The following is a 20,995-nucleotide window of genomic DNA, read 5'->3' as shown; positions in this document are numbered from 1 at the left end:
AAGCGCACTACCACTTGAGCCACATCCCCAGCCCGAAACTTTTTTACTTAACTTCAAATGAGTGAGTCAAGCATATAACTTAGCAGCTTTTCACTTAGAATGAACTCCTGAGGTTGTCAGATTGAACATATAAATAAGAATAGTTACTATTCTGACTTACTGACTATAGCTGAAGTATAAGGCACTTTCAAGAAGAATAGATTATTTTCATTTTACTTATATAAGACAAAAATTTGCAAGTGAGATATAGTCATTCAGGTCCCTCTGCAAATATTTTATATCTAACATAAAATTTAGATGGAACACTGATCTTGGGTTATATTTATTTTTACACAAATATTTTGAACTCAAGAGTTTGCAGAATGAGTATTTCTTTACATTTAACAAATAACTAAAATTGAACAGCAAATAGTTTATTGGTAAGTACATGGTTTCAATTGCAGGAATAAATTCACTTGAACAGGAAACAATAATCAAGTTAAAAGTAATAATGCTTGCTAATCATCAGAAAATCTGTGGCCATTTGGGCTGTCACATAGAAATCCAAAATCACTTAGAGGCCAGATCTTAAAGAAGATTCATCCTCTTATTAGTCCATATGGAATCGGTCCATAATACCTGGAATCTGTAGAATTCTGTAAATTGTCACCTTCTAACCAAACATGACCTGTTGGCACATAAATATGGCTTTTAAAGAAATCTGATGGACTAGTGGTGAGGATTTTGTCTCCTTCTAAACCAATTACTTTTTTACAAATATTTGATTTTGGATCACTTGGGCTTTTTGCAATCACAATGTCACCTTTTTGGATACCAAAAAATGTTGGCTAAGCTTTTCTTCAAAGAAAATATCTGAATTTTGAATTGTTGGCTCCATTGATGGTCCAGAATACATAGGTCTGTTCTGCAATCCATTCAATTTTAGGGTAGTTACAGGGCTTCCAGGAAGAAATCTAGAAAATGTCTCAAAGCTTATGTGGGTGATTCATGGTTTCAGGATTCCTTTGGCCCCAAAGAACCCCAGGAGACCCTCACCCAAGACTCAGGTAGGCCTTTCTCACCAGGGTTCGGCAGAAGTCCTCCCGTTACTTGTATTCTTGATAATTGCCATTCTGACTATAGTGTGATAAAATCTAAGTATAGTTTTAATTTGCATTTATCTAATTGCTAGAGATTTGGACATTTTTTTATATATTTATTGACCATTCATATTTCTTCTTCTGTAAAGTTCCAGTTCAGTGCCTTTGCCCATTTATTGATTGGGTTATTTAATTTTTTGGTGTTAAGTATTTTGAGTTTTTTGTATATCCTGGAGATTAATGCTCTACCTGAGATGCAGGTGGAAAAGGTTTTCTCCCATTCTGTAGGTTCTTTCTTTATAGTCTTGATTATTTCCTTTGCTGTGAAGAAGCTTTGATACCATCTCATTTAACAGTTCTTGATTTTACTTATTGCACACTCCTATATACTAATGACGAATTAGCCAAAAGAGAAATCAGAAAAACTATACAATTTAAAATTCTTGTTAATTCTTTATAGCTGAGTAATATTCCACTGTTTATGCTTTAGTCAGACAAACAAAAAACTTGAGAATCAATTTAACAAAAGCAGTGAAAGACCTCTACATTTGTAAACTATAGAACACTAAAAAAAAAATCGAAGACCTTAGAAAATGGAAATATCTCCCATTCTGGGATAGGCAGAATTAATATTATCAAAATAGCCATACTGTCAAAAGTGCTATACAGATTTAATGCAATTCCTACTAAAATCCCAATGATGTTCTTCATAAAAATAGAAAATGCTGTCATGAAATTCATTTGGAAAAATAAGAGGCCCAGAATAGCCAAAATAATCCTTAGTGAGAAAAGACTGATGTAGGTAGCATCACAATATCAGATCTAAACTCCTAGTACAGAGTTATAGTAACAAAACTGCTTGGTGTTGGCAGCAAAACAGACATGAAGATGAATGGAATAGAAGACACAGAGACACACTCACATAAATACAGTTATCTCATACAAGTGTATGTTTAATACACGGGAGGAAAAGACAGTCTCTTCAACAAATGGTGCTGGTAAAACTGGAAATTCATATGTAGTGGAAATTTAAATTGAACCCTAGATTGAAATTGAACCCTATTTCTCACCTTGCACAAAACTTAACTCAAAGTGGATCAAGGACGCAGATGTTAGACCAGAGACTCTGCACCTACTAGAAGAAAAAGTAGGCCCAACTTTCCATTATACTGGCTCAGAAACTGACTTCCTCAGTAAGACTCCTAAAGCATAAGAAGTGAAACTGAGTGTTTTTCTTTTAATTCATGAGTGGGTATTGGATTTGCACTGATTAATATGATCATGTGATTTTTCTTCTTTAACTTGATACTGTAGTGGATTACACTTATTGACTTTGAATATTGAAATAGCCTTGTATCCCTCATTTGGTCATGGTATATAATTCCTTTTATATACTACTTAATTTTATTTGCCAATATTATGTTAAGAATTTTTGCATCTATTCTAATGAGGGATATGCTTAGATGTATACTACAGTTTGATATGTTGTACTTTAATTTTCAATCAATTCAATTGTCTTTTGATTTCCCTAAATACTTCATCTTTGATTCATGCATTATTTGGAAGTGTTTCTTTTAAGACTTTTCTGTTATCTGTTATTAAATTTTAGTTGATTACATTGTGGTTGTAGACACACTCTCTGATTTATTTTATGTTTGATGAAGTCCCATCTCAAAATAAAAAGGGATGAGGATATACTTCAGTGGTAAGAACAAAGTCTAATTTTGTATATACTCCACAAACAATAATAATAGTCAAATAGCATTATTAAACTCCCGGTCCCAAATTCCCATTGAACTTAGCATCCCATCCTGCCTGCATTGAGCAGTTTGATGGGCTTCACTGCCCTCCATCTATCCAATTATACCAGGATAATTTAGTCATTTTATAATGAGATGAGAATCTTGATCAAGAATCTACTCCAAAGGCAAATAAATAATCTCAAATGAAATTAAATGCAAACACTCAACTTTTCTGAAAATACTTTAAAAATGTAAAATTTTCTGAATTATAACTGCATTACTTGAAAGAGAAATGAGTCATTTGTAAAATGTTGGTCATAATTTTTTTTAAAACAATGGATTTTCTTTTTCCAACCTGAAATTTCCCTTCAATTGATTCATAAATCAATTAATTACCATTGAGAGACCCGAGGGCAGCAGAAAATCGGGTCCAAATTAAAAAGAAAAAGAAGGCAATTTGTTTTAAGTCTGAAAGTTTAATGTTCAATCGAAGTTTAATCAGAAGTGACCCATTGTTAGAAAAGGAGAACGTCAATGTCTTTTTAATTTCACTGTCATTAAATGAGGACATTCGGGAACATGGAGATAACTGATTATTTTCAAGTGAAAATTAAGGAAAGATAGTATCAGAAGTCAACTAAAAACATATTTTCTTTCTTTATATTTTAATTCACAGAGGAAATAGTCTGTTCTATTGGAGGTTGGCTTGCTCTTCCAAGTGGAGCTACATAGAGTCCTTAGAGACAAATGAAACCACATGTGCTTTATCTACGGGGACGAAGATAGCAGTGCGTTTCTTTAATACCTATTTATTCAATTAAGTGGGATTTTTGCTTTAGTGAATTGCAGAATTAATTTGGTGTCTTCATTGATTTCCAAACAAGTAAATGGAATGAATGACTAAAATGAATGCATTTAGCCAAAGGAAAACATTGCCCCAAACTCAAGATATTCAAGAAATCATTCTTAGTCTTTAAAATTAAATCTACCTGTCGTCCCTGAGATACAAAGAAAAATAAAGACTTTCACTTAGCTTTTAATTAGTAATAGCTATAATAGAAATACATAATTTGCCCAGGGATATCTGACAGCATTAATATGAAGTCATTCATAGGTAGCTAAATGAAATAACAGTCAGGGTCAGCTCCATGAGAAGGGGAAGGAGGGTTAAGAGGGATTTCAGTAACCAGTCATTTCCAGAATCATTTCTCTGAATTCCCCACAGCTAGTATCTATACTGAATTTAGTATTTGACAAAAAATTTTAAGATGATGCTAATAATAATAGGATGAATGGTAAAATTTTGATAGATTACTGTTTCAGCTTTAATTTCCCTGGTTGTTTTCACCCAGATTATGTAAAAGGAGGTCAATCCTATAAAGCTAATGTCTTCCTATTTCTAGCCAAAGGACTTTGAAAAGCTAAATATGTCTTCCAGGATTTGAATAATGCATTTGTTTCTTCTTAAACTGATGTTTAGATTCTTTTGCCCTTAACTTTAAGACCTTCAAATCCCTCAATTTTTTCACAGTTGATTAAGTACAGCCCTGAGAAAAGCACTGCCTGACTGTTCTATAGAAAGCTTTTCAGGAGGCTAACAGGCTCTGACCTCAGAGAAATGCTGCAGTTAAATTGACTTGAGACCTTACCAGAGACCAGATTGTTCAAAAGACCACAATAAGTATGGAGTCTTCATTATTGAGAAAACTTCTGCCCCCCATAAGATCTGAGAACAACAGTTTTTCTTTTCCTACCTTGCAACTTATTTGTGTAACTTCTACATTTTAAGTGATACATAATGCTGCAGTCTGGCTGGGCACAAATCACAAGCCACTGAAGCAGGAACAAACTTTATTTCTGAACTTCACCAGCACACTCCACACACGCTCCGGGGAACTCTCCCCAACGCCACGTGGCTCCTCCTGGAACCACACATCGGAAATCCCTCCTCCAGCCCTTCCCCAGCCAATGCGAACTCTTCAGGAATCCCCGTTGAGCTCAACTGGAACTCAAGGGGAACTCAGGGAGAACTCGCTGGCATCACCTCTCAACCCCTACTTCTGGCAAAAATGTCATGTGTCATCCCAACTTGGCTATGGCCCTCAACAACATAAAATGCTAATTGTGTCACTATGCCATGGGGTGCAGTGCCTCGAACCTGTATGTAACAAATATCTAGCAGTAGAGTTGAACCCATTATAATAAAATGCATTACTAAAAATGGTAAGTAGCTGCTGCTCTGAGACCCTACAGGCCTTTCTCTCATCTACTCTGGGTCTGACCTCCAGGATCCTCCAGGAACCAGCTGATTGATGGTTAAATAATCCTAGAATCATCTATTAGTGTATCTGATACTTAGGAGAACATCTTTCTCCCTCCCAAAAGGAGACAAGTTGAAGAAAAGAGTACTCGACTAACCATTTAATGACTTGGAGTTATGGGACTACCTCCTTCACTTCACAGTCATTGAAACTTCATGTGAAAATAGAGATAGAATCATTATTGCTTTAACTCAGCCTTTAATGCAAGGGTCTGCAATATTTTGAGGAATTTTAGTTTCATACATTCTGTTTTTCAAACTGAAATATGATAAAATACTGCATGGATTTAAAGTTAGGAAAGAAGAGATAAGTTTCAAGGCTAAGATAAAACAAGGGCAAGAAAAGATTTTTAAATGACAGTATTATACAGTTGTGATTTTTATTCATATAAGAAAATTATAGGAAGTGAATGTAGATTTCATTTTTTTCTCACCTACCATCATTCTTGAAAGCATATAAGTAAATATTTACAGTATTATGATCTATATGCTGCATTTTCTAGACAATGTATTTTATAATGGTTAATAGCACCGATACTATCTGGATTCTTTCTCCATATTTAATGCTTAGGCAAGATATATAAAATGAATGTGCCTCAAATTCTTTATTCATAAAGTGAGTATAATAATGTATTTACTTATTAAGGATTTTATACAGATTGAGCTATATTTTCAATGTGTTTCATTAATATTAGATACTATTCATGATGCATAAAGTATGTTTTATCTATAGATAGTTCCTTATTTCATCTATAGACAGGTATATTTCTTTTGCACATCAGTGATTTTCAATTGGCATATAATACCCCTACCTTCCCCCCAATATTCTACTAACACAAAATTGGCTTGCAGAATCTCTGAAACAATCAAGACAATTAATACTTATTTTAAAATGGTACTTGGCTTACATATGTTTATAAACTCAAGCTTAAATTATAAGACATCTTTCACAATAAATTATATTTAAACATTGGGAGTGCTTATGACCTCCTGCTAAGTAGTATTTAGCATATATATTGAAAACTCTGTTAAGCCTTCCTACCAATCAGAAAGTCTATATTATCTTGACATTTTGCCATGTAGCTATTACTTCTGTAGAAAAGTGTTCCCGTTAAGTGTTTTGTTTATTTTTAATGTTATGGAGTCATGAAATTGCCTACTAACCTTCTAAAGCCATCTCCTACTGAAGGTGTAGAATTGTGTAGTTGGATGTAGGGTTGTAAGTGTAAGGACCTCTGTAAGACTCAAATGACCAAGGTTAAAGTTTCAGTCCTGACCCAAGGTATGCAACCATGAAAATATTGAATAAATTCACCAAAAAGCAATTTTTTAACCTGTAAAACTGGCATGATGCAAGATACTAAAGGATTTAAAAGTGCTTCTCAGATTTTCATCTTTCAGGAAAATTGAATTAGAAAATCAAAATGCTCAGACTGACCTAAAGTATTAAATCTAAATTTACCATGTAAAGACATTAAGAGAAAACAAATAAAAAACAAAGACTGCAATCTACTCTCAAGTTTTTTTAGGAGAGAAAAAATAAATATTTTAATATCAAAAGATGAAAATACAACTTCAGGAAAATGGCAGCTCTTTGATTTAATATATTTAGTTTTATGAAAAAAATTAATTTTCTGCATTTCTTGTTTTGTCTTGGACTAGACTACAACACTAACTTTTTCCACTAGCATTTGACTTAAATGAGAGTGAGTGAATCCTGATGGATCAATAAATGTAGTTCCTTAAGCAAACACCGACATCCTTCTTAGCCTGTTACCTTCCTTTGCAAATTGGAGAAAATAGTACCTTAATGTTAAAGCTATTATATGGATTGACAGTTCTAGACATGATTTTAAAAGTTTTATGTGTATTAGCACATTAAGTTTGTATGATGATATCCTGGGAGGTAAAATTATTTTATTAATTCTACAGATGAGAGAACTGAGGCACAGAGAATTTAAGTCACTTGCCACATGCCAAATATTCAATAAGTATTGGTAAACATTCAATAATATTCATTAATATTAAATATTTGTTATTTATTATAGTATATAACATACAGTATATATAGTATAATATATCATATTATATATTGTTATTAATTTATCATGGAAGGGTTATTGTATATTTATTATAAATATGATGCATTGTACATTTATTGCTTAAATAATAATATTTCATTATAAGCAAATATAAATTTAAAACAAACATTTGATTAAACTTGTATTTTAAAGTCTCATATTTACTCAATATTTATATACTTATTTATTTGTTCATGTTCATTAACATTCACTTTATTGTTATTGTTATTAAAACATTTAGTGCTGATGTGGGTTATAATCTCTCTCTCTATATTATCCCAAATTTTAACATGAATTCTATACAACAATATTTAAAATTATTACTTATAGCAACCATATTGGTTTCTTTTTTTCCCATTCTTTTCCCCATTCTGGGATGAGGCAGTAAGAGACAGACAAATTTGCATGCTGTATGTAACACAGTATAGGAACCCTGAAAATATGAAAATGAGAATTTTTATGCACGTCACCTTCTCCCTTCCTGAAAGAAGGAGATGAACAAGGGAAAGAAGGAAAAGTTCTAAACTTCTTACCCTCTGGATATACTGGAAGTCATGAGTGTTATGTATGGGATGGAATGCTGTGTTTGTTCTGGGTTTTAGCCCCTTTGAAGTGGAAACACATACCTACAGGGAGGTAAATCTCTCTGGTTTTCTATCACTATTCAGTCATCATTTAACTTCTAAAGTTTATCCTTTAATCCAGGTTTTAATAAAGTTTTCTCAGAAAATCCTTACCATGCAGAATATAGAAGTATTCACTGCCTGACAGTGCAGTTCATATTAGACATTTAGTAAGTGAGAGCTGTATAATCACTATTTTTGATCTCATTCTCTTAAAAGAAACTTCTTGATGTTGCTATAGTCTCCTACTATTAATGGTAGATGCCAAACTTTAAGGCTTTCATTTTAATTTGTTGTTTCAAGAGAATTAATAAATGTATTATATATGAATATATGAGTTTTTATAGATGCTTGAAATTTTTTGATATTACATGTTAATACTTGTACAAATTAAGAACATGTTATTTATTTGGACTGAACCCCCCCCCCGCCACCCCATTCTTGTGGATAGTAAGATGGCAGTGATTTCAATAGTAAAACATCATTTAAATCTAATGCCCACTTAGCTAAGTCTTAAAAATATCAAGAAATCCTTAAAGGGACTTTAATACTTTGTCTCCAACTCTGATCATTCAGAGAACATAGCCCAAAAATCTCTCATTGATGTGGAGAACTTTATCATGGATCTTTACATCTTAAAAGGAACTTTGTTGCGTCTAGCTTAGTTTAACAAGCCTGAGCTCTTTATTTTTCTTTTGATTTCTGTAATATCATCAGGATTATCTAGTAATCATTGCCAATTTGGCTTCATTTAGGCATTTGAGATACAGGGATGTGAAATTTGAGTAGCATCAGATGAGAGTTGAAGATTCAGAATCCACCAATGACCAGCAAAATCTGGGAAAAAAATATCTCTGAATCTCAGTCTATTCACCTAGAAAATGACAGTAGTCACAGAACTTTACTAATCTTAAATGGTTGTGCTATCAAAAAGTAAATATTAAAGGAACATGGAAGGCTTTAAAACACTGAACGCATTCATAAGAAATTATAGGATTAACAGAAGAACAGCCAAGATTTCAGTTAACTTAAATAGTTGATAGGAGAGAGGGAAAAAATTACCCATAGTAGAATGAAATGGGGATGCAAACTAGATCTTATGAAATGGGTAGTAAGAGGATATTAAGGACAATTTTATAACAAAATATAACAACATATTAGATAATTTATATGAAAGGGTAAGAAAGATTTTTTGACATGATAGCTCCATAGAAAGATTATTTTCCTTTGAGATATAATTTATACATAATAAAATGCACAAATCTTAAATATGCTTTGACATTGTATACTCATGTGACCATCATTCAAATCTAGAATTTTAAAAAAATTTGTAGATATTCCATAACTACTTGGAACAGTAGATCGGAATTACCTCAAAGAAGATTACCTCTTCTTTGGCTGAAACAAGAAAATACAAATTAATTTCGCCTTATCTCCAGGATTTTTAGAAATTTACAAGTCTTCTATTTTATATCTATTCCCAAAAAGAGAAGCAAGAAAATGTCTGGATTGGAATTGAAATCTTGCAGTTTGCTGTTAGAAAGAACTTTCCCATGCTCTAATACATTGAAGATGTGGGATTGTACTGCTGATCCCAAGAATCTGTACCCAGAAACCTGTGAATGTGACCGTATTTGTTAAAAGACTCTGAGCAGGTGAAATTAAATTAGGGATCTTGAGATAAGATAATCTTGAACTACTTGAGTGGGCCCCTATCCAGTGACAAGTGTTCTATTAGAAGAGAAGACAGATGGTGGAAAAGGAAACATGATCACCAAGGCAGAACCATGAGTTATTCAAGCACAAAGAAGGAATGCTTGAAGCCATCAGAATCTGGAAGGGCCAGAAAAGTTTGTCTTCTCAAACCTTCAGGTGTTGAATGCAGGAATGTGGGGCCCTTGGTGGTAGGTAGACAGCAAGGATATTACAGGCAGTCAAGGAGTGATTGACAGTAGAAAAAGCCTGCTGATTTCTCAAACTTTATTCTATCTTATACACTGGTGGAGATTTTGTTTGTTTTCGAGGCATAAACTAAAGAATATAGCTCCAAAGAATCCTTAGTAAAGTCATATAGGACATTAATACCAAAAATAGGGAAAAAACAACAATGAATATTAACATAATTTTCTTTTTTCCTGATGTGAACACATACACAGTGTCAAGTGCCCACTTTGGCTGAAACAAGAAAATAAAAATTACAGGAGTGTTCTCAAGAAAGTTTCCAGGTTAGGATATTGGAAGAGATGAGTTATCCCTTTAGGATTGATTTATAGAGCTAATAATTCTTCATTGAGTTAATATTATGAGATCTTCGAAGTTGTGAGTCTGGTAAAGAGGACTTTGAACATATTCTACATCTGTTCTTTTGTTATTATGGGTTCACTTTTCCAGAGTGTCTCCTCATCTGCCTTATCTTTATGCCAGGTCCAGTCTTCCATTTATAAAAGCAGAACAGACATGGCAACATTAAAAAATATCAGACAATTTGTTTTTTTAATGTATATGAAATAATAAATACTTGTTAAGAAAACATAATGGTTTGACAATATCTGCTCAATCTTAAATTATTTACCATTAAAATACTAACCTGAAGGTATTTATTAGAAAATGTTTCTGAGAGCATCTTTAATGTTTTCCTTGTAGTTATCCCTTAGCTTTCCCAACATCTCATCTGCCTAGAAAGTATACTGTTAAAAATATTATAATAACAACACATGATATGTGTAATGGCTAAGATAATGATTAAGATATGAAACAAGGCAATAAATATAAGGGATATTAGTTTGAAAGTAGTCTAAAATAAGAAGACTGTATCCTAAGGAAATATTTGGTAAGCATATGGGACTTTAATACCAAAAATACATGTGGGTTCATTGGAATGATTCACATTGTAAGGCTTACATTTGTTTTCCCCATCTCAAGTTACCTTAAAAGAAGTGGCAAAATATTTTAGAAAAGCATAAACATACCAACACACACACACACACACACACACACACACACACATATACTTTAGCCAAATTTTAGTGTTCACTTTCCTACAACAGTTTCATGACTTCATAAAATCATTCAATTATTTGAATATTCCATGCTTTACTGTGTATATTTGGTCGAATTAAAAGTTTTAATGTCTTTCTAGGTCTGAAATTAGGACACTAAATCAATATGAATAGAACTATAAAGGTACTTTGACTATTTTCCATAAAGCCTATAGAACAGAGTTTCTTAGAACCTGAAAAAAATAATTGAAATATAAAAATGAGTGTGTTCAGAAAATAATGTGCTAATATTGTTCCTCATTTGACCCTTGGATGGTTACACTTCTATTTAAATTCCACATTATCTCAGGTCTTTTTTTTTTTTTTACTTTTAATAGTGATGAGAACGTTATGTTTCAAAAATTATGACTGTAATTACCTTCCTCTCAGTCTAGCACATTATGACTGTCAGTGCCATTCAAAGGCTGCAAGTGCTTTAATTTCACATATTAAATTTAAGTATTGATGCGTATGTTCTCTGACTTCAGAGAGAAGACTATTGCAATGAGGGACCCACACTTGGGGCTTTTTGGATAACAATTTTATTTAGAATAAGCAGGGAGTCTTTGATCATATCCTTTAAATTGTACCTTCTGCTTATGCTGCTTATGGAGAATAGATGAAGGTTTTAAGGAAATTAGAACAGAAGGTAGGCAAATCTTCTCTGTTAACTAAATACACAGAATCATTGTCTATGAGAAACTTGGGCAGTAGGGAGGGTGTTGGTGTGGGGATGTAAGGGTGAGCTATGAGGTCAGATAAACTGGCTTTGTTACTGATTTATGGTATCATCTTGGGCAAGTGCCTGAAACATGTTTGTTCTCATTTGTAAAAGTGTGTGTGTTGGGGGGGGTAATAATAGCTTCTACCTAAAAGTATGCATGTAGATTAAATTAGGTGATGCATGTGGAACACATGACCTGGGGCTGTGATATAGAAGCAATACAATTATCCTGTTCATCTCAAGCTGTACCTACTGAGGGTTGACCAAAGACTAGGGATGTTTAGAATGGTTTTGCCTAGTGTCTCGACTCAGCCTATGTAAACAAACAATGTTAAGTGATCATTTCTGAAAAATATGCAAAATAATATATTTATTTTTTAATGGCGAGTTGATGTTTATCTGTCTCAATTGAGGCTAAAACTTAATTAAAAATAACTTCAAGTTTTTCTATTCTTTTCTTCTGTGTATGTACTAATACTGTCTCCTATTATATTTAAATCCTACAATGTATTTGTTCTCCATTCATCATATACTTACAATTCTGTTTTCTAGGTAACATTATTTTCTTTCCTCAAGTTCATTATCTATGAATTCCCTCAAATTTTCTTCTTTAAAAAAATCTCTACTTGTCTTTTGGGTACTTTCTATTACATTACAAATACACCCATGCCGGTTCTATCTAAAATACAATGAATACACTTTTCCTACCTTGATTCTTTAACTCTTTTAATTTAGCCAATGATTTATTTTTCTAACTTCTCAAGATGATCTGTTTTTTTTTTTTTTTTTTTTAGAGAAATGTGATTTGGTGTTGATGTCTACTTCTCCTTACATTTTGTCTGCAACAAATTGCCTTCTGTCTCTTTCACCTATTAGAACTCCTCAGAGACCTCTCTGACAGAAGTTCAGGGACCTCTGAAATTCCACCTCCAACACATATTTTTCTTCTTCATCTTAATTTACTTCCTCTACTGTATCAGTTTTTCATTCAGAGACATTATCTACTTGTCTACCTTCCATGACATCAAATATGCATGTTCTCTATACACTTCTCTGATATTTCATCCATAATATTTTCAACAAATTATACTTTATCCTCCTACCTCTTAAACATTGGTGTTATTCAGAGTATTTTTTCTAATTACTCAAAACGTGTTCTACGCTGTTACATTTTAGCTACCATGTACATATTTCAAAAGTTATCTTTATGTCTCAAATCCAGAATTTGGTCTGAACTTCAGACCAATATTGTTATTCACATTTAGATGACTTCTTTGGAATATCTCACAAACATCTTACCTTCAATGTTTAAAATTAGATGACTTTTCTACCCCAACCCCTCAGGCATTTCTATAATTTCTAAATAAACAAATTTCTAACTACTCAAACTATCAAATCTAGAAACACTTGAAATTTTGTCTTATTTTTAAGATTTCTGCATCCAATTATTTTCCAATATTGCTAATTTCAGTTATTAAACATTTACCAAACCCATCTCCTCATCTCTTTCTCTAACATCACTCTTTGGTTTTAGTCTCATGTTATTTCTCACTATATTAATGCAATATCCTTCTTTCTAAATTTTTTGTTTCCCAGCATATATCTTAAATTTATCCACCACATATGCATTGGTAAATGCTATTGTCAATGCAACCTGAAAAAAAAAATCACTGTTTCACTCAACAAATACTTTACCCCTAATTCCTGTCACCTGCCACAATTAAAAAGCAAAATTTCACATAGAATGCAATATGTAGAGGCTTATTTTTAGTAATTGAAATTTTTTAACCAACTATAATTCTTGGCTACATAGAAAAGTAATTCTTGATCAGAATGGTAAATATCAAACACATTCACCATTAGAGTCACTTCTTCCTCCTTACAGAATAATTTTGTATGGGTTTTTTGTTTGTTTGCTTGATCTTGAGGATCAGGGAAAAAAATCTGGTGAAGTCTGGTAAACAGATGAGAGATGAAAGACTATTCTAGGCAGAATAAGAAATAGCATAAATAAAAAAGCAGAGATATTAAAAGTATGGGTAGAGCTGGTGAATACCCTGTTGCAGAAGAAGCAGAAACAATATAAAAATGGTACAAAAAGAGTTTTGAGAAAAAGAAATGATTAAAGTCTAAAGAAGAAAAATAGGGTTGGGACTTGGTTGTGAAATGACATACTGATGAATTTGGTACACATCTAGATAACAGGAAGCATAGTTGGCTGTAAGTTACATATAACTGGGTTATGACCAGAGGTAAGAACTTGTAAATGATTGTTCAACCGTAGTGTAATTCTATGGTTCTGATGGTAAAGGAAATTGGAGTCAAGAATGATATAGATTTTCATATTTTGAAAAATATGTGTGCTCATTCAAGATAAGAAATGAAGGCTACAATGAAGGAACACATGATCATGGTTCAGAACATTATATATTTATGCATTTGAAGGGTCTTGTGGATAAACAGAAATGATAAACTGAGAACAGGGATCAGGCATAGAGATAAAGATATGGGAGTTATCAACTTGAAGTTGATAGGTGAATCCAGACAAGCAGACAGTTCCACCCAGGGAGTTTATGTAAACAAAATGATTGAGTAATACTAAGAACAACATAAAGACTCAAAAGAACAAAGAAAATGTAGTTATAGGAAGGTAACAATATGCAAAAGAAGAATCAGGAAAGTCAAATCATAGAGTACAGGCAAGAGAATTGGTAAATACTGATAAATGTTACAGAAAGGAGACATAATTAGGGGATATGGGAGGCAAATTGGATTTTACCCCACATCTCAGAAAAAGTTTTATTGTCAATGTTTATTCTTGTGCAGTATTTCTAATATGATCTCCAAGTGGCATTCAGTCCATATTTGTTCAAGAATTGCTTAAGTTCAGTCCATGAAGGAATTATTCTAAACAAAACACTTTCTTAGTGGTTAGTATTGCTTTACTGCCCTGTCTCTGTGAATATAAAATACTATTTAAATAGTAATCATGTACAGTTAATATAATAGCAGTAGAAAATTTTCATAAAGTGTATTTTTTTTAAATCATTGCATTATTTTTGTAAGGCTATATAAATACTTATTTACTAAACAGAATTGTTATCTTCACATGTGTATGAAGTAGTGGTTTTGTCTTATTGTTTTGAACAAAGTAAAGTTTGATCTTTTTTATGTACAGATCTCAGTAGATTAAACATCATAAGATTAAGGACTATGGACTGCATTTAGCACAGTCCCTGGCACATAGTAAGTGTTAAATGAATATTTTTTTAAATGATTATATAAGTGAGGTAGTAAACACAAAGAAGAGTAATCTATTAAAAGATAAATGAAGGAGCAAGACAAATAAAGGAACTGCATTAGAGAATAAGAACCATATTTATAATTTAAATTAATAGGGTTTGCCACTGAATAATTGAAAGTTCAATAAAAATGGCGGTAATTATAATTCCCAGCGTACATCTTTATGGGATCATTCAATTTGAGGCTGGCTGATATTTTACCTATGTAATATTTATGAAGTGTTATTTTTTAAGTAAGCTAATAAGATAAAAACACTTCAAGAAGTTCATTTAAAACTATTTGTGTGGCAAACTTTTAAAGATATCAAAGATGAATTATAAAGTGAAAATGAATGCAACAGATTATCCATGTTATGCATACACTAATCTAGTTTCAAAATGATCTCCATTTAGAAAATAAATATAATTAAACGCGAGTTGCTTACTGTCCCTCATAAGATCATGGATTCCCTCTAATTCAACCATCCTACCATAATAAGAAATCCTCTGTATAATGTCCTTGACAAGCTAGTAATGCTCATATTGCCATCAATCTCCACCTCCCTTTCCTTATTGTGGTGTCTATGGGTTTTAGCACATCAACAATGCCACAAATGTGGTGTTTCCATGGGCCAGGCACCCAAGAACTTACATATTTCTGAACTATATAATATTTTCCATGTTTCTTATATGAGGTAACTTATCCTTTAGAGAATAAGACACCAAACTAATGAAGTAGAAAAATTAAACTTTTATCCAACGTTTAGGTTGACTACCCAGAATATCTCTAAAAATATGTTGATAAGCAAAATTAAGTTTATTAGGCCTATCGCTTATTGAAGAATGAATGTGACGTGGTAGTTTGATAGGTCTACTGTAACAAAATCCCACAAACAGGGTAAATTAATAGAAATTCATTGTCTACTGTTGTGGCTGTTGTCAGGGTTGATTCCTTCTAAGAGATGTGAGAGAGAACCAGTTCCCCTGCCTCCTGCATGGATTTTGTGAGTTTTCTTGCAACACCTTTGGTATTCCTTGACATGTAGATACATGATCCCAGTCTCTGACTTCATGTACACATTACATTCTCTCTGTGTGTAATTCTGCCCCCAAATATCTATTTTTTAAAAAGACAATAGTCATATTGCATCAGTGACAAGTACCATTTTTATATGACCTACTGTAACTTAACAGGTTACAGTTACATCTGCAGTGAGCTATTTTCTAAGTGTGGTCATGTTCTTAGTCGGACTTTAAAATGTACATTTTTAATGGATTCAATTCAACCCATAATACTGTGTCTTAGCACGCTTTCTGAATGAGGAAATTAGGAAAGATTATTTATTAAATTTTAGGCATGGATCATATGAATTTTATGGTAAGTCTTTACAAAGTGGAGTACTGGTTGGGACTGAGCAGATGTTCTGACAGTTTTTAGATTAGTGGGCAAATGAAAAGAGGAACATGAAACATGTTTTTGTTAAACAAACTGTTAATCCTGATAGGTACTAACACCATTGGTTGATTCATGGTCTTATTTAAAATTGGGAATATGTTGGACCAGTCAGATTAATTTTGCCTGATTTCAGTGTTTTTGTAAATAGGGACTAAAGCATATATCTTGTCACAGAATTGATTAATACATAAGAACTTGGGATTCAGTTGATTTCAGTCCTCATCTATATTAACTTCAATTACATAATCCTAACTTCCCACCATTGATTGGTATAACCCAAAGTAATCTGTTCTGATGCTGGAAAGCTCCATGAATAATAAAATTTAGCCTAAATTTGTAACTCTGCTGTAACTGTTGTTGTAGATTGCTTTGAATCTTTCTCCTCCATGATTGTCTCCAGAAAGATTATTAATTCATTGGTCTCTAAATCTGTTTGTCTATCTAGCTTAATTTATCAAGTCCCATGTATTCTATTTTCTAGCCAAATAATCTAGTTCCTTCAGGTTTTCAAGTAAAAGCTATTACTGTAAATAATAATAATTTTATAGGATGATGATTTTGTTGATATGTCTAATAGCATTGATTTGGGTAGTAATATCATCATCATTACATATATTTTTGCTTCCTAAAACCTGGTTACACATGTAACCACAAAATGAATTAGAGTTTGTCTGATTCATTTCAATCATCTTAACACTAAACTTCTAACACTAAGTGTTACCATTTTAATGGCAGCACAAATAACCATATGGGATTTCTACCCCAAATTCATCTTCCTATTATTTTGAAGTTAATTTGAAAATATTTGAAATACTATATACACTTTGTCTAAGATATTATAGGTGATCATATTTGTCAAAACTATTCTGTTCCACCTGTCTTAAAACAGAAAATTCTAAATTTAAAACAGAATTTCAAATAGGTCTTTTGTAATCAAAGCAGATACATAAATATCTGCATTTCAGGGGAAAGGGGTGACAGATGTTAAGATTAATCTCTCTTGCTAAGAAAACATTATTTTGTAAATACAAACAATGTCAAGGTTTATAGAATTCTACTCATTTTAATTTACAAATATTCAGTGATGGATAATTAGATCAGTACAATGAAGTTCAACAATCAACAGGAACCTTAAAGCAATTTAGAGTCACTTTGAATCTTTAAAGAAAATCCAATAAGCACTTGAAAAACAAAATCAATGGTGAGTTTTAAATGTTTCCTTTTTGATTTGCCACAGGGTCCAAATTTTCTCTCTGAGGCCGTTTTTCCTAAACATGCAACAAAAATTGAAGAAATGGATCCTTTTTTCAACCTTCATGAAACCATAAGCAAGGTAGGGGAAGAGTCCATCCTGAACTCATAAATGGAATTGGAAAGGTTTTTTTGTGACTTATTGTTTATGTTGGCAGATGCAAGAAAGAAAAATAATCGTGAGAAATAATTTGTAAAGCATGCTAGAAAGAATTTTAATGTATCATATTGTTTTTCTAAGGAGTAAAATTAATAAGCAAATATCCAAAAAAAATTCATTCAAGGTCATACAAATCTATAACTGGTATTTTATACTAAAATATGTCCTTAATATAACAATTAACTTTTCATTTATAATCTGAAGATAGGTTTGTGTTATATTCCTAATGCTCTTCATCACTTTAGACATTTACATCAATGCAAAATGGGTCTTTGAATTTCTCTGTCCAAAGTTGCTTTCAATATTCAAGATATTTCTTTGTGGTACTTACTGGTTATAGTAAGAAGTGATTCTTTTTTTGAAGGAAGAGGTTAGTCTGCTTTAAAAATAAAACTTGTTTTTACTCTATGGTAGGTGTATTTATATCTTTAGTGCATTTCCTTAACCATAAGTTTATTGTGAAGAAAATTAAGTTTTACAGTGTGAAATAAATAAATTTAATGTTTCTGGCATCACATGACATCATACACATTTTTACATTTGCCAATTATTTATCTGAACTGTCAAAACCTGCCTTTTGGGATAGATTTTATAAAGGATATTGGCATTTCAGTACTTTAAGAATAATCCATATTTATATGTGCTTACTTGAAAGATTTAATCATCTTTAAATCTTAGTGAAATTTTACAAGGTTTTTTTTTTCTCCTTCAAAAAAAGGAAGTGTGGCAAAATGAACCAAGCTTTGGTGATGGAGTGAGCTCAGGAGAGAAACAGGAGTCTAAGGTCATCTCTGACATTTAAGAGCTAGAATTTATTTTATTTCTAAACCTTTAAAATAAGAGAAGTGTGAGTTATATTTTATTTAAAATTGTTCTAAGCTTGAAATATCTGGATCTTAGCTAAATGTTTATCATAGTTTTATTTCTAGTCTATCCCAGTTCCATATTTTACTTTTTAATATCTCCATCATTTGATTTTGTATTATTATTTGGATATAAGAAGAATAGAAATGAGTTTAACTACTTCCTTAGTATCCACAATCTTAAAACTTACTGATTATATATGTGTGTGTATATACCTACATATTATTTCACACAAGTATAAATAAATATAAATATGTATATATATTTGAATCAATATATACATATATTTGGGTGAACATATGCATATACTTTATGACAAATAAATGTATATTTTCAGATATTCTGGCTACTTAGAATATAGGTTTTTTATTTATTTTTAAACAAATAATTTGAAGATTTAAAGGTAATGGAATAATGATATTTTCTCCATTTTTCTTGTTTTTCTGATGATCAGAAATATCAAGGATTTTGGTGGTAGGGGTGATTTGAGACCATATTAACATCAGATATATAATGAGATGAGAGTATTTTTAGCAAAGAAACCGTTGGCTCTTTTATTATAAAGGTATACACACACATGCTAATTCTCAGATCTTAGCTGTATTTAAGAACAGTGCTGAGAACATGTTGAGAAATAGGCATGTTGAGAAATAGGAAGGGAGAAGGGGAGCCTTGACATTTTTAAGAGGTCAGTATTTAATGTGAACTAGACAGAAGATAAGAGATTATTAAAAGAGAAGGTATAAATGTTTTTATATATTTTCAAAAATATTTGATGTGTAAATGGATATTTCATTAAACCAATGAATATTGTGAAAAATCCATGTCTGTGAAAAAAAATAGAACCCATTTAAAGGCAGAAACAAGAGTTCTAGGAATTTTTTTTATGACCACATGTATGATCCAGATTTAATTTTCTCTTCCCAATTATAGTGGATACTTTCATTGATATTGTAGACATGGACAAAGGGAAGAAAAGGATCTTTACAGTGTAATCATTTTACAAATAACAGAACTGAGGACCTGTACAAAGAGCTGTTTAATAGTGTCTGAATTTATTTCAATGTGAATTTTTTTGAAAAACAACAAAATAAAAGCGCCTATTAAGTATAGAATAACTGAACAAAATACATGATGAGAAAATATGGAGCTTAGATTTTAGTTCTGTTTTAGCTACCAAATTGCCATCTCATTTAGTACAATGTTATTTTTTACACCAATAAGTCATATACTCCCAGTGTTCTTCCTCACTTGCAGTCTCTGAAGTCAGAAGACACTATTTATTGTGTTTTCTCTAGAAATGTTGCATGTGTGTGATTCAGTACCATTATTAACATTAAAAAATTCTAGGGCTAAAATCTTTAAATAGATTGTTACCTGCATTTTCTGAGTTTTGTTTTTACTTTAAGGCAAAAATCTGTCTAATTCATGCTTTCTTGCTTTTTCTCAAAGATGTGAAAATATGTATGTATTTATCTCCAAAGTATGAAAACAGAGAGCTAAAGTAATTAATTCAATGCTGAGAATACAGGAAGTGACCCAAATGGACTTGTGAAGAATTGAAGTCTTTAGAATGTCTCATTTCACTAGGGGTAATGCTGGTGTTTTCACAGCATGTCACATATTTATGACATTCCTGTTCCACATAATAGCACAATATGATAAAAACAACATTTGACCTATATTAAAAGACACACTAGGATCAATTCTTGTCTATCAATTATGCCAAACTGATATAAAATATAAGAAATATTTGGTAAAATTGTGACACATATTTAGTACTAAATATTAATATTTAGTACTAAGGAATAACCAGTAGTATAATATTAATAAATATTAAAACATTTTCAAGAAGCTAGAGTAAGTGAAATATTAGAGATATATTCCTTGTTTCTTCCAATAAAAGTTTGTATTTGACATAACATTGTAAGTCACATATTCTTAGTTATCTGTTTAAATAACATAATAAATACATGCATTTAGTATCATCAGTGATGATAGTGATATCATCTTGTATCCTTTCCAAGTGAGTAACAATTTGCATTCTAGACTTTCTCTTACATTATATATGCTTTTATGTGAATATAAATAATTTCTGCATATAAGAATGTATTATTTGTGCTGTGCTGGATTTAAATAATATTTTTAAATAAATGTCATATAGTATGTGAGTTGTGAGTCCTTGAAGGTGGGTATTCAATGTCCTGTAGTGTTGTTGTTGTTTTTTTTATGAAGTTTTAATTTGTCTTGGCATTTGTCTTTTTGATGTAAAGCATGGAACCTTATAAAGTAATGAGTGAAGCTCAATATTGATACCAAAAGGTGTAATCCATCATGGCTCCAGTGACTGTCAGATGGGTCCATATACAGTTGCTG

The 20,995-nt window shown here is 31.8% G+C and overlaps 1 protein-coding gene across 1 annotated transcript in view; it reads left to right on the top strand.

Annotated features, from left to right (window-relative positions):
- LOC144372373 (interleukin-20 receptor subunit beta-like) overlaps positions 1 to 20,995 on the top strand; it is a 238,085-nt gene that overhangs the window by 72,057 nt on the left and 145,033 nt on the right. The window contains exon 3 of the mRNA XM_078035766.1: positions 17,582 to 17,677. Coding sequence (XP_077891892.1) covers positions 17,582 to 17,677 — 96 coding nt within the window. The remainder of the gene's footprint in view (positions 1 to 17,581; positions 17,678 to 20,995) is intronic.

Source organism: Ictidomys tridecemlineatus, assembly GCF_052094955.1.
Source record: "Ictidomys tridecemlineatus isolate mIctTri1 chromosome 12 unlocalized genomic scaffold, mIctTri1.hap1 SUPER_12_unloc_8, whole genome shotgun sequence".
In the NCBI taxonomy this organism is placed as follows: domain Eukaryota; kingdom Metazoa; phylum Chordata; class Mammalia; order Rodentia; family Sciuridae; genus Ictidomys; species Ictidomys tridecemlineatus.
Note: the sequence above shows the minus strand (reverse complement) of the source record. Positions and strands in the feature narration are given on the sequence as shown.